The sequence below is a fragment of the Macroventuria anomochaeta genome, assembly GCF_010093625.1.
Source record: "Macroventuria anomochaeta strain CBS 525.71 unplaced genomic scaffold BU25scaffold_24, whole genome shotgun sequence".
In the NCBI taxonomy this organism is placed as follows: domain Eukaryota; kingdom Fungi; phylum Ascomycota; class Dothideomycetes; order Pleosporales; family Didymellaceae; genus Macroventuria; species Macroventuria anomochaeta.
Genome location: NW_022985385.1, coordinates 288,754 through 305,120, shown reverse-complemented (window position 1 = coordinate 305,120; position 16,367 = coordinate 288,754). Strand labels below are relative to the sequence as shown.

The following is a 16,367-nucleotide window of genomic DNA, read 5'->3' as shown; positions in this document are numbered from 1 at the left end:
CCCCACTGCACAACTACCGAGTAGAGTTCCTATCTCGGCCAATCACCGTCTACAATTGGTTTTGATAAGAAGCACTACAAACGTGGGTAAGGCAACATGTCGGACAAAGTGAAGGCGGCTGTTATCAACATGAAGTGACGCAGTGGAAACTCTACTATGCATGACCGTTGCGATGACAGCAGTGAGATAGATGGACATCGGAGATATATATACTTCAGCGAAGGTCACTTGCTGGTATTCAGGATTTTGACAAGTTCTTCGGATTGCACGTCTCATTCTAGCATTGCCAATCAGCTAGTCAACATGTCTACAAGTCCGACCTCGGACCCTGAGAAGAAGGTGGAAGTCTTCGACGAAGATGATGCCGTACTCGCGCAGCTGGGATATACCCAGGGTAAGCAATTCAAGGCTACCTGACATCTACCACTAACAAAATTCAGAGCTGAAGCGTAGCTTTGGTCTGGTTGGCATGGTTGGCTTCTCCTTCAGTATCGTCACTTCTTGGACTGCACTGAGTGGCGTGCTCATCATTGGCGTCGAGACTGGTGGGCCACCAGTCATGATCTGGGGTTGGCTGGCGGTCTGCCTCTTCACATTGTCTGTCGCATACTCAATGGCTGAGATGTGTAGTGCGTATGTGTGTAAGGTCTGAAAAGGTCCACCTGCGCTGACCACCTATACAGGTACCCGCTCGCCGGTGGACAGTACAGCTGGGTAGCAATTCTCGCACCAACAAGCTGGGCAAGAGGCTTCAGCTATATCTGTGGATGGTTCATGCTCATCGGAGTCCTAGCCATGGGCGCCACCAACAACTTCATTGCAACGAACTTTGTTCTCGGAACCGCGCAGCTCAACTATGGGTTCACGATCGAACGCTGGCATACTGTCTTGATAGCCTACCTGGTCACTTTCATCGCTATGGGATCGAACATATTCTTTCCTCATATCCTGAACAAGCTTTCGAAAGCTATCCTCGCCTGGAATATGCTGTCCTTCGTTGTCTGCCTAGCGACCATACTGGCGACCAACGACCACAAACAGTCCCCAGAGTTCGTCTTCGGTGATTTCCAGAACTTCACGGGCTGGAAGTCATCGTACGCCGTTGTCCTCGGTCTTCTTCAGAGTAAGTCGACAACCAGTCAATGGGTGATGCATACTGACCACCAGCAGGCGCTTACGGCATGTGCTGCTACGATGCGCCAGCCCACATGACGGAAGAGATAAAGAACGCTCGCAAGCAGGCACCTCGCGCGATCGTCATGGCCGTCTACATGGGTTTCATCACAGGCTTCATCTGGCTCATCGCCTTGAGCTTCTGTATCGGCGACCTCGACGCTACCGCGACCACTGCAACAGGCGTTCCCGTCATCGAGATCATATTCAACTCCACTGGGAGTGTCGCAGGAGCGTCGACTTTGTCGTCCATGATTTCAGTCATCTGCCTGGTTGCCTCAAACTCGCTCATGGCCGAAGGCTCGCGATCGGTGTATGCCTTTGCGCGTGACCAGGGCCTCCCCTTCTCTGATGTGCTCAGCAAGGTTTCCACCAGACGTGTTCCGGTGTACGCTGTCCTCCTCACCGGCGTAGTGCAGATTGCATTCAACTCGATCTATTTTGGAACAGTGACTGGCTTCAACACCATTGTTGCCATTGCCACTCAAGGTTTCTGTAAGCGCCGTATTCATCCCTACAAAAGATGCTTTGACTAAGACCGATAGACCTCTCCTACGCCATGCCACTGCTTGCACGCATTATCGCACACTTCTCCGGTAAGAAGACAAGACTCGAAGGAACGTACTCGCTCGGCCGATACGGCATTGTGTTGAATATCATCGGCTTTCTGTTCCTGGCTTTTATGTGCATCATCTCGAACTTCCCAAGCGCCACACCGGTGGACAGCGAGAATATGAACTATACTTCGGCAGCGACAGGGCTGATCATGTTGCTGAGCGCTATCTTTTGGCTCACGGCTGGGAGGCACAAGTTCACGGGACCTGAGAGCGGACATCTCCTTGAGTCTGTAGCATCATAACCGGCCTGTTGGAGTCGACAACTTCTCCTACCCACATAGCATCGTGCCGTATAACCACGACACATCAACTCTATCTTATTTTCAGAATATCCTAACCACGTCTAAACTATAGGTCCTCTGATCTTCATGTTGACCAGGCTGAAGTGTCGAGTTTGCTCCTTGGTAGCCTTGCTGTACGGCTGAGAACACACCGCGATTCCGCTCAAGCCTAGCTGCATTAGCCTGCGCCACTATACTCCGCCACAATGGCCATCTTTCATTTGCTGCGACCTCTCGTTTCCTTCTCCTCCCTTACACCATCCCATGAACCACAACTGATTTCCCGGCTCATTGCTGGACATGCTTGCAGGCAATGCGGCTCTTACAGCTTCGCTATAATGGCACCCTCCACCTCAGCGAGTTTCTGAACAACAGCCTTCCGCCATTCGCCATTCTTTCACGTGCTTGGGGTCCAGACAATGAGGAAGTCAACTACCAGGACATAGCGAACGGTACTGGCAAATAGAAAGATTCTGTTCTGTGAACAACAAGCAAAGCGCGACAGTCTGGAGTACTTCTGGGTAGACACCTGCTGCATCGACAAATCGAGCAGCGTTGAGCTATCAGAGGCCATCAACTCTATGTTCCGTTAGTACCACAAGTCGAGAAGTTGCTACGTGTACTTTATGACAATAAGAGCTGGGATGCCGTTAAAAGGTTGCTGAAAGCTTATGCTGAACTGGTTTTACCAGACTAGCGCCCTTTAGAAACACATGATAATTTTATGGGAGTACGTTATGATACTTTCGGATTCCCGGAAGTCCTCAAAGACCATCAAACCACATCAAGGACACGGCAAGAGCATGGCGCCTCCCAGTATTGTTTGGATATCTTCTATACGAACCCACTATATGCAGCCTTCTTGCATGGTCAATTGGAGACGGTTAAGGGAACTAATCGCTATGGGAGTCGATGTGAATGTGCAAGGAGAGAATCATGGCAATGCACTCCGAGCAACAGTAAGAACTCGCTGTTGTTATCTTTGTCATAAACCTCGAGCAGTCCATTGCAATGACCCCTGATTCGTTTTGCAATACATGCCACCTTCAACTCAAACGACTTCCCTGTGAGGGGTTCTTTTGGTGTGATGAATGCAGTCGAAGGATGATCGATAGCATGGGACAGGACTAGCGCGAGGACCGAGTGTTGCTGAGAGGTGTTGCTCCATGCACAGACTAACTGGAAGACTTTGGCTGCCTGGGTCTGGTACTCGTGCTTCATACTTCTGAACAATTGCATGTAAAGAGTTCTCAAGTCCGATGGCAGGGACTGGACCGTCTTCTGTAGCTCTACAGGGGTATCTCCATTGCGTAGGCCGTTGAGAAGCAGCCGCACAACAAGTACAACCCATAGGAATACACCTTCAGCCTTTTCCTGTATTGTAGCTTCAAGATCCGGAGCCTGGTCCGGAAAGGCTTGTAGGAGTGCGACCATTTCGTTGTGAGAGGAGAGAAATCCATGTAAGAACACTTCCATGTTGCTTCTTGTGAGAGCTTGCAAGCGTAGAGAAGGCCAACCTCCGAAGACGTCAAGGCAAGCCTTGATAGGGCGACTGGAAACTAACAGCTTGACGTTTTCCGAAGCTAAAGACCGTAGGAACAGTGACATATCACTGTGATCGCCCTCGAACTTTAACCACACCATCGATGAAGATCGCCAGGTTCAAGAAGTGCGCTTTCTCGATAGGACGCTGAACGCCCACTTCAATTCAATATATTCGGGCTCGGAGACGGCAAATGAGGAGTCTTGTCCATGGTAGAGTCTGGGTAGCACGGCAGGTATGGGTTCAGGATGTTTGCCGAGGATGGTGTGCAACAGAGCCCTGAGCATTCCTGCATGAGCTTTCTGTAACGGAGTACCGGAATTTCAGAAGAAGACGTGGATGACGAGGACCTCGCTGCCGGGCTCGGCCCACTCCCTTAAAGCTGCTGCGGTTCTTTTGTGCTGAAGGACGAACTTCATAAGCGTTGATTTGCCACTTCCAGCTTTTCCGTTGATGATATATGGCCCTTTGTGTCGGAAGGAGTGAAGGTATCCACCGATTGCCATCTGTTTGCTAGCGGCCCGCTGCAGTGACTGCCCAGCTCATTTGGTTAGTTCAGTTTGCTTCCCACCTTTCACTGCTATTGCCTTCTACTATATAGTCTCGATCGATTCTTGCCATAGCTCAAGAAAGGAGATCAATCGACATCTAAACCCTTCAACACTTTGACATTCCTACTTCGCAGGTACGCCGAAAAGTCGTCCCGGCGTGTGACACCTTAGGAAGGTTCAAAGATCCATTTGTATGTGTTTCTGTAGGCTTTCTCGACACCATCATATCTCCACGCGATCTGACGGAAGTCAAGCCATCTGCGAATTTCACCTTCACAACCCCCCCCCCCCCTAACTGTACGTTCGCTGACCTTGGCTGTTTCAGGTCGCTTTTAATAAGCCCGATCGCCTCTAAGCATTTTCTAGTCTCGGATTTGATGGCTTCGTGATTTGCCTCGCTTTGACTTTGTAGGGAACCTGAAAGCAATCGAATGGTGGTCCCGATGGTGGTGTACTTCGAGTCTTGGGCTTATAGACAGCTTTGTAGTTCTTTCAGGTGCGGGAGCACCTCGGCATGATTGCCCTTCGCACTCTGTCGACACGCGAGGACGGTTGCCAGAGTAAGTGAGTTTTGCAGCCTGTGCAGTGCATCAATGAAAGTTTCTATCTTATTCCATATATGGGTGACTTTGATAGCCGCTTTGAAAGCTCGGATATCTAATGAGTGACAGGCAGCAGCGTTTCCAAGTAAGCGAGAAATTGCCTTCCCTTCTCTTCACACACACTGGCTAGATCCAGGAGTTTCTACTCGTGTTACATTAAAACCTACTGCATACCGCGTGCGGCTACGAATCTGATCTTCTTCAGCCAAATCTGTCGTGGAGGCTTCCGAGCGTGTCTAGAGCGCAGCCGACTGGTCGATAACTTGTTGCGTTGAGCGTTTGAACTCAGGAATCTCTTCGGAGCTTCCAGTCTTCCGGATGGATTTGGCCTCTTTCACCAACGTTCCCAGGCATAACGCGAATTGAACGACAATGCCAGCAAGACCGACGGTCACAAGAGTTTCCATGTATACTGAAAGATTGAAAGCGACATAGGATTTGAGTGAGGTAAGAAGCAGAAGGCAGATGTTGCGTTGCCAGGCTGAGAAACACGAGCGAGGTGGGCTGCAAGTGAGGCTGTGTTGTTCGCTGCACTTTGCCTCCTTCCACTGCAGGCGCTGGCGCCTCCCTGCTCCAACTCAGTGTCGCGACAAGGCAGTCACGCCCGGGATCTTAATGTGCCAGTAAAGCGTGTCGCCATCACTTCACAGAAGTAAGAGGTCGACATGGTTCGAGGATAGGTCATGAGGGAAAGTGAGGCCTTCGACCCACTGGCAACTTGCCTGATCCGGCAGGTTCTGGCGAATCGTCGATTTACCCGCTAAATGGGAAACGTTACCCATTGCTTGCTCGGTCACACCATTGGTCAGGAAGTTGGAAGCTTCCGTGGAGTGTTACTGTCTGAGCTACCGGTATTGCTCCAACGTCCTCCAAGCTGTGCAGACGCCTGGGTATAAGCTTTCGAGAGACAGACAGAAGATTGAGATGTTAGCATGTACGACAGACCCACGCTCGTGCTCGATGCTATCGTTTCAAGAGGCGAAGCTCTACAAGTTCTGTACAGCGCGTCTGCTTCTAGCTGAGTAGCTTTGACGTTCTCTCACCAACGTGAGGTGATTAAAGCGCTGACAGTCCAACGTCTGCAAGGGCTTTGCAGCTGAGTTAGAGTACCGTGTCTGCGCAAGCTTTAACGTCCATCTCTTAAGAGGTTGAAGCTACGCTGTAATGTGAGAACATGGGATGAGGCAGTTGCATGAACACGGACTTGAACGATACAAGGAGTGCATCGTGGGGTCTCCACATAGAACGACTTCAAGACTCGAACTCTACTTGGGATAGAGGAAGAAGTCTTGTCGTGATGCAAGCGGAAGCTTCAATTGCACCAACACTGTTGTTATCTGTGGGGATCCATCGACGGTCCGGAGGCCAGAAAGGGGAGGAGACAAGAGTAGATACGAGGTTCGATGCGGAAGGATCAACCCGATACAAATGGATGTGTCTTTCGAAGCCTTTCATCCTTTCATCCTTTTACATTTGAAGACGTATCCTTTTTAAAGAGACAATGCATTTGTCGAAATGATGGTCGCCAAATGCTCATCCCATAGTTGTGGAGTTTTTGTGGAGAACAGCCGGTCTGGAGCGGAAGCAGCGGCTCCATCTCGTTTCCAGAACAGCATCCAAAATCACGCGTTCCTGGGGCTGGTCTGCGTCCATGACGTCTCCACAGATGGCTGAAACTGCCAACCTCGCAACAGGTCCGAGGCGGCAGCTGTGCGATTGTACAAGATAACGCGTGATTGATGTCCACCAGTCAGAGTGCCGTGTGCGAGTTTCGTGGCTGCATGAGCGATGGTTCCTGATGACATCTGTCCTTTCGACTGCCAGCAGACGTCAGCTTTTGGAGGTAGCTGCAGCTTTTTATATAGTGATGCATCTGTGGCTGCATGAACTTGGTGTGTCGACTGATTTCATAGGCTGGAGAGGACCGGAAGAAAGATGCAGAGATGGTGCTAAAGAGGGCGACATGAGCCGGGAGTGCTAAGTTTCAGCCCATCCCGTTGCCGCGCAATTCGCTTGGCCTGCTGCGAACAGCCATCAAGGGGAGGCCAAGTGCAACGACAGGGAAAAGAGTGAAGCTTTTGTCGAGGATGCTGTGCCTTGCAGCAGGGACGACAAGCATTATCGCTGCGACGGTGGTGAGAGTCTCGTCCACGGGAGACTTTGCCAACGGCCGCGTCAGATCAGTGGCGTTCGCCTGTGCAGCAGTGCCGGGGATTGATAGAGGTGAACGCGTGGCGGCCGCTTTGCCGCTTCAGCTGCTAGCCGGACTCGCGATAGCCAACCTCGTATGCGAGCAAAATCCTGCCATGATTAGCTGAGGCCTGACAGCGGCCGTATCTACACGCAATCTCTACGCATTGTCGTCGTGAATTGAGTGGGCTGCAGGCACGAAGGGGACGGCGAATTGCAGCGCCGGACAATCCACTCCCTCTGCTGGCGGCCAGTCGCATGGGGGTTGTCAGCAGAGCAAGGCCGAACAGTGCAGGGCCAGAGAGGCACGCTACGATCGGCGTTGCTCAGCGTTGCACCTAGCGCGCCCCGGGCGTGTGAAACAACCCCTGCTAAGAGCTGCCCTGGAAGAAAAGACCCGACCACCTTATGCCCAACAAAACCGCCGAAAGCCTGCGCTTTGTCTTGCCAGCAGCGCGTCTCTTTATTTCCTTCCGCCGCCCTCGAGCCCCTCAGAGTGCGTGCCTGTTGCCAATTTCCACAGCCAATTCGCAATCGCTGGAAGGCAGCTTTGGACTATCCGGGGTGATCGAGAAGCGTCGACTGATAAGGCCAAGCTTTCCCCAGCCGGCTACGACACAGCGAAAGAGCAAAGACAGGCGCTCCCGTACCCATACCCCCTTCCCTGCGAGTCCTCTGCTGTGTCCCACGCGCACTCCTGCATCACTAAGCCCGCCGCTGTCGCCGACCGATCCCTTACACCCCCGCGCTCCTATCTCCCCTGCGCTGCCCTCGAGGCCCGCGCCCCGCCCACGATGCTCACCTTCAAGAAGGCCCTCGTGCTTTCGCTGGCCTGCCTGACACTCTTCTTCCTGTTCAAGTCGCATCACACGAGCAACAAGTCGCCGACCTTCAAGAACGCCCACGACCTGCCCAAGCCCAGCCCGTGGGTCAACCCGAAAGAAGCAGCCGCGAAGGCTGAGGAGGCCAAGAAGGCGGCCGAGAAGACAGACAAGGTCTTCAACAGCAGCCCGGACACAGCAGTGAAGAAGGCCAAGGAGCAGATCAGCCTCGACGAGTTGAAGACGCGCCCGCTCAAGCAGCAGCTCGAGTACCAGTTCCCCTACGACGTCGACTCCAAGTTCCCCGCCTACATATGGCAGACATGGAAGTACACACCTGCGCAGGGCGAGTTCAGCGAATCCTTCCGCGAGGCAGAGGCCAGCTGGTCCATCCACCACCCCAACTTCGTCCACGAGGTCATCACCGATAACGTCGCCGTGCACCTCATTAGGCATCTGTACGCGTCTGTCCCTGAGGTCCTCGAGGCCTACAACGCGCTCCCCCTCCCCGTGCTGAAGGCCGACTTCTTCCGCTACCTGATCCTGCTCGCTCGCGGCGGAATCTACTCCGACATCGACACCTCAGCCCTGAAGAGCGCCGCCGATTGGATCCCCTCAGACGTCCCCTCGAACACCTACGGCATGGTCCTTGGCATCGAAGCCGACCCAGACCGCCCAGACTGGGCTGAGTGGTACTCTCGCCGCATCCAGTTCTGCCAGTGGACCATGCAAGCGAAGCCCGGCCACCCCATCCTTGTCGAAGTCGTTGCGAACATCACCCATGAGACGCTCAAGCGCAAGGCCGAGGGCAAGCTCACCAAGGATCACAAGGGCATAATCGAGTTCACAGGCCCTGCGCGCTGGACAGACTCCATCTTCGGCTTCTTCAACGACCCCGACTACTTCGACATGAGCTCTAGCAAGGGCAACATCACCTGGGAGCACTTCACTGGCATGAAGGCGCCCAAGAAAATCGGCGATGTCATCGTGCTGCCTATCACTAGCTTCAGCCCTGGCATCAAAACCATGGGCGCTGGTGAGGACGACGATCCCATGGCGTTTGTGAAGCACGCCTTCGAAGGTAAGCATTGAACTCTTCCTTGTCATGCATCGTACCTGCATTCGTGACGCCGTACAACGCTGCAGCTGTGTGACTGCGTAGCCAGTTGCCCGGTCTGAGGGCTCTTGCGTCGCACAATTCAAAGCATCTTTGCGATCTGGAAACTGACATGTTACAGGTACCTGGAAGCCTGAGAACGAGCGCCACATCGGCGAGACCTACAACTGAGCGAGCCGTGACGCATCGGTGACCGGTTCCTTCTACGCTCGGATGTCGTGGTGTGCGATGCACTTCCGTCATGCACATCCCCGACGCTGCACGAACCAGGTGGGCGTGGATCACAAGGAGTACAGTCTTTAGGCACTGGCATCTTCGTGACCACGTCAAGCAAAGTCAGGCTCAGGAAGAGGGAATTACACAGTTCAGCTCTCGACTTGTCGGGCAACAAGCAGGACATCAAAAGCCGCGGACGGCACACAGGGGTCCATTCTTACTGCACGCTCCGAACAAACACTTCAAGCGCTGAAGTTCGAGTTCGAGACGGCTTTATCTTCTTCGGCGTACACGGCATCAGCAGGCGTGTCTGGCGTTCGAATGTGCGTTTTACATTGTACAACCATAGATTATGCGGAGTACAGCGAGCGAGGCATAGCGTTCATGAGACATCTAATACACTCATCTTCACACCCACACCTCACAACACTCTCTCCATCTCCATTGCCTATCAACTGCACTTCTCCACCACTTCGAGTGGGATACTCACCGGCTGCAGCATGGCCATCCCAAGTTCAAGCCTCACCCCGCACGCAGGCGGCGTGTTTGTGTTTTGCAAGCTGAAAGATCGACATCCCGCAACCCATCATGTCCACCAACGAGATCAAAAGCCCTCCACACCACCTAATGCGCGCTAGTCAGGCACCTAGCGCTCGCTTACGGTGAACCGCCCAGCAACTGATGTCATCGACCCTTGTTCCTTGCCCTCCGCCCTCCTTCCCGCCTTACAGCGTGGACCGGCGAGAGGGGCTTTAACGACGCATCGGTCAGCTCGGTCACTGTGCGGCAGACTCGTCTTGCGATGCTCTGCGATTGGGCTGAATGCATGGTTCGCCGGTGTAGTTACGAGTTAGCCTAGCAGGGCTGAGCAAGCATATCCTCGTGATGAGGCTCTGTTGCGAGAGTGAAGATGTATATGTACCAGCGCCGAGACGCTGCGGGATGGATTGCATCCTAAGCAGATTGACACTTACTTGTTCTGAAACGGTTCACAACATCTCGGTTAGGGAGCGCAATCTGCAAGTCGATTCACATCGGGACCAGTCGCATACGACATCGCCCTCGAAAACAGGATCCGGCTCCTTAGCCAAGACTGAGGGTTAGCATACATCACCAGAAATCCGATTGCTCAAGCCGTCAAAACGGATCTCCTTCTAGTCTACCGCCTCTTCCATCCCGAAGACTTCAACACAATGTCATCCTACGGCGCAGCCCATTTGGGGCAACTGCATCCAGGTTACCAGCCTCAGCCACAGCAGCAACGAACACGCTCACACTCCAACCCGCCATACCCCACTACCCCAGGCTTAGCGACATATCCGCAGCAGCAGTCAAGCTACTTCCCTCCTCCGCCGACTGCGCCATATCAACAACCATCACCTGCCTCAAACCCAATAGCAATTCCAGCATCGAACCGAAGACGCTCGTCAGACTACGCATACGGCTACGGCACATCACCTTCCTACCCACCACCCTCAAGCCCATACTCGAATTCCTACCCAGCACAGCATCTCCAGCCTATCCCACAGCAGCAACCCATTCCAGAAAATTATCAATACTCGCCTCAACAGCAGCAGGCTGTGATGTCAAGCTCGCCCACCTATCAACATCACCGCCGCCGCTCATCCTCCTCACAGTACGGCTACGACCCCCGCCAGTCCTACGAATCTGCACACTCGCATCATGACCATACCGGTCCGGACTACTACGCGCGGCACTCACAGAATGGGCATGGGATTTGTGATGAAAGGTGGAATTCTGGGAATGGAAATGGGCCTGAGCCGCCGAAGGGCTACGGCGATTGGGACAAGGCGGAAGTGAGCAAGTATCAGAAGAATCAGAATTTGGAGCGGAGGCCGACGTTGGGGGGCAGTCTGATGAGTTTGGTTAAGAAGGTTGGAGGGAGTGAGAGGCGTTGACGCTGAGACTGGAACGCAAGGAGGGCCACGTGAGGAAAGATTAAGAGGTGAAAGATGGGAAGAGTGCGAGAGTGATGAGAGGCGGAGGAGCGGCAGGAGGAGAGCATATCGGCGCTGGTCGCCTGGCGTTTAGGTTCCGATACCCATTTCATAGCTTACTGTTGTAATTGTTATATCAAAGTATACGCGCGAAACATACATCTCGCCCCTGAGAGCATCATACATATACTGTCTCCTTATGACATACATAAATTCGCCATTACGTTACTTGGAACCCTCAAGTGTACTTGTTTTCCAGCCACCAGGGAGCTTGTACGTATGACCTGAAGTTCTCTGCTGGCCCATGTAATCCCTGAAAAGCCCCTGGGGACACTTGTGTTGCTCCGCCCAAAGTTGTACTGTGGGAAGTAACATTGTGATTGTGGCGCGTATTTCCAGGGCTCGGTGCTTCTGTACTGATGATGGCAACACGCCTGGGACGGGGTAGGGGAGAAGGTTTTTGATAGAGGAGTATATTGCCGCTGTACCAGATGCCTAGCATTTGGGTTTTGATGTCCGTCTCATGGCATTGTTCTCTACTGGAGTCACAATACCAAGTATAGGCAACGCCAAGTTTGCCCCGTATATTGCAGCTTCGTGGAGCGTTTGAGGCTGAATCAATGTATTGCGATTGCGGTCTTACCAAGTGGGCTTTGTTGGACAATCAATTGTGATGGTGATGCATACCTCCAGGCTTCGAGTTGGTGATTGATGGTTGCATCACAACTGCTCCATAATGGAAGTCTAGTCCCTGAAGTTGCTTCGCCACAACCCGCAGTCAACATGTACCGTGGAGTGGTGAAGTATGCGAAGCCTATATTCTAATCGACGAATCTTAGAGCAGCCAGGTGACAACGAGCTAATCGCTACATCACGATGCCACAGACTCTGTTCTGTTGACACACGACGCTCATAGTAGTGGCGTGATTACCCCTGAGGCTTCAAATTTATCGATTGTTGACTGATGAGTGTCTTGCACTTCCTTCAGGGTGCACTATTCCGTAGAGTAGCTGCGCCACAGCCCATGTCCACCCTATACCAGAAGCTATTATCAAGTGAAGATCACAATCGTACCTCGCCTCACCAGATGTTACCACCAACAGTTCTGTGGCGCGCATATCTTCACAATTCAGTGTTTGTTGACTGATGATTGCATCGTAACCGGCAGGTGCTGCCCCACTTTGTAGCGCACAGCCTTACGCGCTAGTGAAGCTATGGCTGCCTAAAAGGTGATTGCAGCACATGGCAGGTGCTAGCGGGTGCGCGCCTGACCTGCGAACCATGGACTTCGTCGAATCATAAGGGAAGGACCGCTCAGCCCAGCCAAGAAATACCACCCAATGGCTGCCCAGCATTGGCTGTTCATGGCTTCGTCGTCATGTTTTCACCCCACCATCGCGGGGCTGAGTAAAGAGGCGCAAAACATTCGACTCAGCCCCTCATCAACTTTGGTTCTGCCAACCTCCTCTACCAAATAAGCTTACCCGAGGCCGCTTCAAGGACCACATATTTCTTTGACTGATCTCCCGCTTGCACCTTCTCTCGAACTTTCAGCACCGTAATCTCTCCGTAGCGCTTACTCCGGAGTACGCCTTTTACCAAGTCCGACTAGAGCACTTGCAGTACGAACCTATGGCATACAACCAACCACCGGGAGGCTACGGGCAACCACCCTATCAAGGCCGTAAGTCATGACGCCGCGGGCTGTGCATCTACTCCTATGTACAGATCGACCGTGCCATACTTGGCAGTCAGAGAGAAACCTGTATTAATACTTGCCAGAACCCTACGGCCAGCAGCCACAGTATCAACAAGGACCTCCCCAAGGCTACGGGCAACCTCCAATGCATAACCAACAGTATCCACAGCAAGGTCAGTACGGCGCCCCTCCACCACAGCAGCAATGGGGCCAACCTCCACCTGGACAATACGGTGCGCCACCACCTAACCAGTATGGCGGACCACCTCAAGGCGGCCAGTATGGAGCTCCACCTCAGCAGCAGCAGCAGTGGGGTCAGCCGCCGCCTCCGCAGGGTCAGTACGGTGCACCACCGCCAGGCCAATACGGCGCACCTCCACCGGGACAGTATGGCGCACCGCCTCCACATGGGCAGTATGGAGCACCACCGCAAGGACAGTATGGAGCTCCCCCGCAACAGCAACAGTATGGTGCGCCGCCACCAGGCCAGTATCAACCTCCACCCCAGCAGCAACAGTTTGGACCTCCAAACCAGCCTTCGCTTGGGTACGGGCCTCAGCAGACCGCTAACATCGATGTTATACGGGATGTCGAGGCTATTCGCAAGGCCATGAAGGGCTTCGGAACCGACGAGAAGGCACTCATTGCAACACTATCAAAGAAAGACCCTATTCAGATCAACACCATCCGCACACAATACGATCAGAGACTGATGAGAAGCATGGTCAGCGATCTCGAGAAAGAGACGAGCAGCTACTTCAAAGAGGGCCTTGTGGAAATCGCCCGCGGCCCTTTAACCGCTGACGCTTACAACCTCTTCAACGCCATGAAAGGCATGGGCACCAAAGAAGCCATCCTCGACGACATCCTCATCAACCGCAGCAACGCCGACATCAATGCCATCAAGCAAGAATACCAGCGCCTCTTTAAGAAACCCCTCGAAAACGATCTGCGCGGCGACCTCAGCGCGGCGACGGAGCAGATGTACATGATGATCACCGCCGCCCGGCGCGCGGAGGACTCGGCACCCGTCATCCCCCAGGAGATCGAACAGGCTGTTACAGACCTGCAAACTGGTATTGGTAACATGGTTAGTAAGAACGCCGCGCAGGTCTGCCAGATCCTTACCGCCAAGAACGATGCGCAACTGCGCGCCATCGCACAATCCTACCAGCAGCGCTTCCGCAAGGACCTCCACACCGTCTTGAAGAGTGCATTCTCCGGGCACATGGAGGACGCACTCCTCTTGTTGCTCGCGCGTGCACAGAACCGTGCGCTTGCTGAGGCGGTGAGATTGGAGGAGAGCATGGCGGGTATGGGAACCAAGGACCAGCTGCTCGTACAGCGCGTGGTCAGATGCCACTGGGACCGCAACTTCATGAACGCGGTCAGCAACGAGTACAGGAAGAAGTATGGTAAGGACCTTGTCAAGAGGATTGAGGGTGAGACACGAGGGGACTACGAGAAGCTTATGGTTGCGTGCGTTAAGCCCTAAGCAAGGCTTTCTGTCGGGATATCATAACGGACGGGTTGGACAGCTTGGATTGCATTATATCATTTTTCATTCTTGTTGAGGTGGGCAACTGAGGCTTGTGTGCCCATGGTGGGAGGTGGGGGATCTTGAATACACGTTTTCTTCTCAGAGTTAGTTCGTTCTGGCCTTGTTTTTGCGTTTGGAGGGATTCATGCTTGTGCCTGACTGTGTGCTCTCATTTGAGGTTTGGCCTTCTACAAGGAACCCTCTTTCCGAGGGTGCTACTAGCACCTAGGCAACCCCATTATCGACCCAGTCGCAGCTCTCTCACCTCCACCCGTTGGCTCAAGTGGAGTTCGAACACACATCCCGAGCACAACACAAGGCTGCCGACTCCCACAGACTGATCGCGCTCCAGGGACGACGCAAGTTGCTTCCACTCTTGAACCACTTCACCATCAGCAAGTGGCCGTCGCAGGAGAGACGGGCTGAGCTTGTACAATACCTGGATTCGATCAAGCTTGACGACCGTAAACGCAAGTACGGCATCACGTTGATACACGCCGAAGATGACTAAGACATCCCAACGGTGCACTCAGATATTTTGTTCTGGCATGGCGTGAACGGAAGGCTGGATGCCGATTCGTCAATTACTTTCGAAGACCCGGAAAAGAGGAAACACAAAGAAAGGATCCCGTTTGGCGCTGGAGGTTGAGAGATGGACTGGCAAGGCAAGGATGGCACTATCAGGGAGCAAATCGTCAAGCATGGATTGCACGATCGAATCATGAGCTATCCAGTCGTGAGTTTTGCGGTGGCCCGTGCTTTTCACAGTGAAGATGAGACACGAGAAGAGGTTAGGTCATCATTTGATCATTAGAGGTATCTCATCTAAACGTCTGTTACTAACAAAGTGTGCTTGCTTTCATTCACTTAGTTCTGCTTCCCCTCCGCGTTCCAGTCCAGCAAAGCGTCCTCACCAACCTTCTCCTTTACAAGTCGCGTACTCAGATCCCACAGCGCAGCGCCAAGTGCTGGGTCACTCGCCTGCGCAGTCTCTTTTCCTGGCTGCCCAGGGTCTGCGAAGTAGTAACCGTTGAGGTCTTTCTCTTCGATGGATGGGTCGGTCAGTGCCCACAGCGCACTGTAGGAACCCTGCTCTGGTGAACGACCGGCAAAGAGCATGGCATTGGTGAGAATGACGCCGGTGATGCCAGGGTAAGCGTCTTTCCACTGCTGCTGCATTGCTGTATTGACCTGGAATCACCAATTAGCTTCCGTATCGTGAGCCACTGTGAGTTCTTTTGACTTACCGCACCAGGGTGCACACTCAAGGCGTAGATGTTGTCACTGTTAGGCTTGATGACATGGTCTCTCAGCCCGTACTTGGCACCCAGGATCATAGCCAGCTTGGTGCGTCCGTAGAGTTGTGTGGGTCCAATATCAGGGTTGTTCAGCTCCTCCAGACTGCCAAAGTGCACGTTCGGCGGCGCACCGCGATGCATCTCACTCGCCTCAAACACCACTCTCGGAGCAGGCTTCTCGCCTAACTTTCCTGTCCTGCGGAGCAAAGGCCACAGCTGATTGCACACGTAGAAGTGACCGAGCCAGTTGACACCAAAATGGCGATCGATTCCGTCGTGATCTGTGCCGTACTGGTTGGTGTTGATACCCGCCGAGAGGACCAAGAAGTCGAGGCGGTCTAGTGAGTTCCGGATCTCGGTGAATGCGCTCTTCACTTCGTTCAGGTTGCCCATGTCGCAATGCTTCCACTCAACTTGTGCATCTGCCTTCTCTTTCTTGATGGTCTCGATGGCGTCGGTTCCTTGCTCTTCTTTGCGGTTCACCATGATAACTTTCACGCCGGCAAGGGCGAGCGCGCGGCTGACTTCATATCTATCACATTGTTAGTTCGGATGTGGTCAGGAGTAGGGCAGTACACACCCAATACCGAGTGCGCCACCTGTCACGACTGCGACGCGTCCATTGAGGTTCTCGGGGTGGATCTCCTTCGGGCCGATGACTTTTCCTAGTACCGATTGCATGTTGCTTGTGTGAACTGGTATGCCGTTGGATGCGCTGAAGCTGTGAACAGCGGTTTTTATCTTTGTTGTATATGTTGAGT

At 53.3% G+C, this 16,367-nt stretch overlaps 6 protein-coding genes across 6 annotated transcripts; 4 read left to right on the top strand and 2 right to left on the bottom strand.

The window, feature by feature from the left end:
- Positions 1 to 303: 303 nt before the first annotated feature.
- BU25DRAFT_345443 (GABA permease) lies at positions 304 to 2,032 on the top strand (the record flags this gene model as incomplete). Its single annotated transcript, XM_033703047.1, has 5 exons — positions 304 to 394; positions 441 to 633; positions 684 to 1,123; positions 1,171 to 1,668; positions 1,719 to 2,032. The coding sequence occupies 5 exons, from the start codon at positions 304 to 306 to the stop codon at positions 2,030 to 2,032; spliced, it is 1,536 nt and encodes a 511-aa protein (XP_033559934.1).
- Positions 2,033 to 2,238: 206 nt separating this feature from the next.
- Positions 2,239 to 2,808, bottom strand: BU25DRAFT_110351 (uncharacterized protein). Its single transcript, XM_033700334.1, has one exon. The coding sequence runs from the start codon at positions 2,643 to 2,645 to the stop codon at positions 2,469 to 2,471; it is 177 nt and encodes a 58-aa protein (XP_033559933.1). The 5' UTR covers positions 2,646 to 2,808; the 3' UTR covers positions 2,239 to 2,468.
- A 4,676-nt stretch (positions 2,809 to 7,484) lies between these two features.
- Positions 7,485 to 9,249, top strand: BU25DRAFT_110282 (glycosyltransferase family 32 protein). The gene is made up of 2 exons (XM_033700333.1): positions 7,485 to 8,859; positions 9,017 to 9,249. The coding sequence occupies exons 1-2, from the start codon at positions 7,752 to 7,754 to the stop codon at positions 9,064 to 9,066; spliced, it is 1,158 nt and encodes a 385-aa protein (XP_033559932.1). The 5' UTR covers positions 7,485 to 7,751; the 3' UTR covers positions 9,067 to 9,249.
- Positions 9,250 to 9,852: 603 nt separating this feature from the next.
- On the top strand, positions 9,853 to 11,302 carry BU25DRAFT_412395 (uncharacterized protein). Its single transcript, XM_033706783.1, has one exon. The coding sequence runs from the start codon at positions 10,305 to 10,307 to the stop codon at positions 11,028 to 11,030; it is 726 nt and encodes a 241-aa protein (XP_033559931.1). The 5' UTR covers positions 9,853 to 10,304; the 3' UTR covers positions 11,031 to 11,302.
- A 1,428-nt stretch (positions 11,303 to 12,730) lies between these two features.
- BU25DRAFT_110143 (Annexin) lies at positions 12,731 to 14,425 on the top strand. Its single transcript, XM_033700331.1, has one exon. The coding sequence runs from the start codon at positions 12,914 to 12,916 to the stop codon at positions 14,261 to 14,263; it is 1,350 nt and encodes a 449-aa protein (XP_033559930.1). The 5' UTR covers positions 12,731 to 12,913; the 3' UTR covers positions 14,264 to 14,425.
- A 678-nt stretch (positions 14,426 to 15,103) lies between these two features.
- Positions 15,104 to 16,364, bottom strand: BU25DRAFT_412394 (putative short-chain dehydrogenase TIC 32, chloroplastic). The gene is made up of 2 exons (XM_033706782.1): positions 15,556 to 16,364; positions 15,104 to 15,499 (listed from the first exon to the last, which is right to left on the bottom strand). The coding sequence occupies exons 1-2, from the start codon at positions 16,090 to 16,092 to the stop codon at positions 15,176 to 15,178; spliced, it is 861 nt and encodes a 286-aa protein (XP_033559929.1). The 5' UTR covers positions 16,093 to 16,364; the 3' UTR covers positions 15,104 to 15,175.
- Positions 16,365 to 16,367: the final 3 nt, after the last annotated feature.

Excerpts from the sequence above, each read along its gene's own strand:
- BU25DRAFT_110351 (XM_033700334.1), bottom strand. The coding sequence starts at position 2,645 with ATGGCCTCTGATAGCTCAACGCTGCTCGATTTGTCGATGCAGCAGGTG.
- BU25DRAFT_110282 (XM_033700333.1), top strand. The coding sequence starts at position 7,752 with ATGCTCACCTTCAAGAAGGCCCTCGTGCTTTCGCTGGCCTGCCTGACA. Across the intron at positions 8,860-9,016 it reads TGTGAAGCACGCCTTCGAAG|GTACCTGGAAGCCTGAGAAC; the intron begins GTAAGCATTGAA and ends GACATGTTACAG.
- BU25DRAFT_412395 (XM_033706783.1), top strand. The coding sequence starts at position 10,305 with ATGTCATCCTACGGCGCAGCCCATTTGGGGCAACTGCATCCAGGTTAC.
- BU25DRAFT_110143 (XM_033700331.1), top strand. The coding sequence starts at position 12,914 with ATGCATAACCAACAGTATCCACAGCAAGGTCAGTACGGCGCCCCTCCA.
- BU25DRAFT_412394 (XM_033706782.1), bottom strand. The coding sequence starts at position 16,092 with ATGGTGAACCGCAAAGAAGAGCAAGGAACCGACGCCATCGAGACCATC. Across the intron at positions 15,500-15,555 it reads TGAGTGTGCACCCTGGTGCG|GTCAATACAGCAATGCAGCA; the intron begins GTAAGTCAAAAG and ends TGGTGATTCCAG.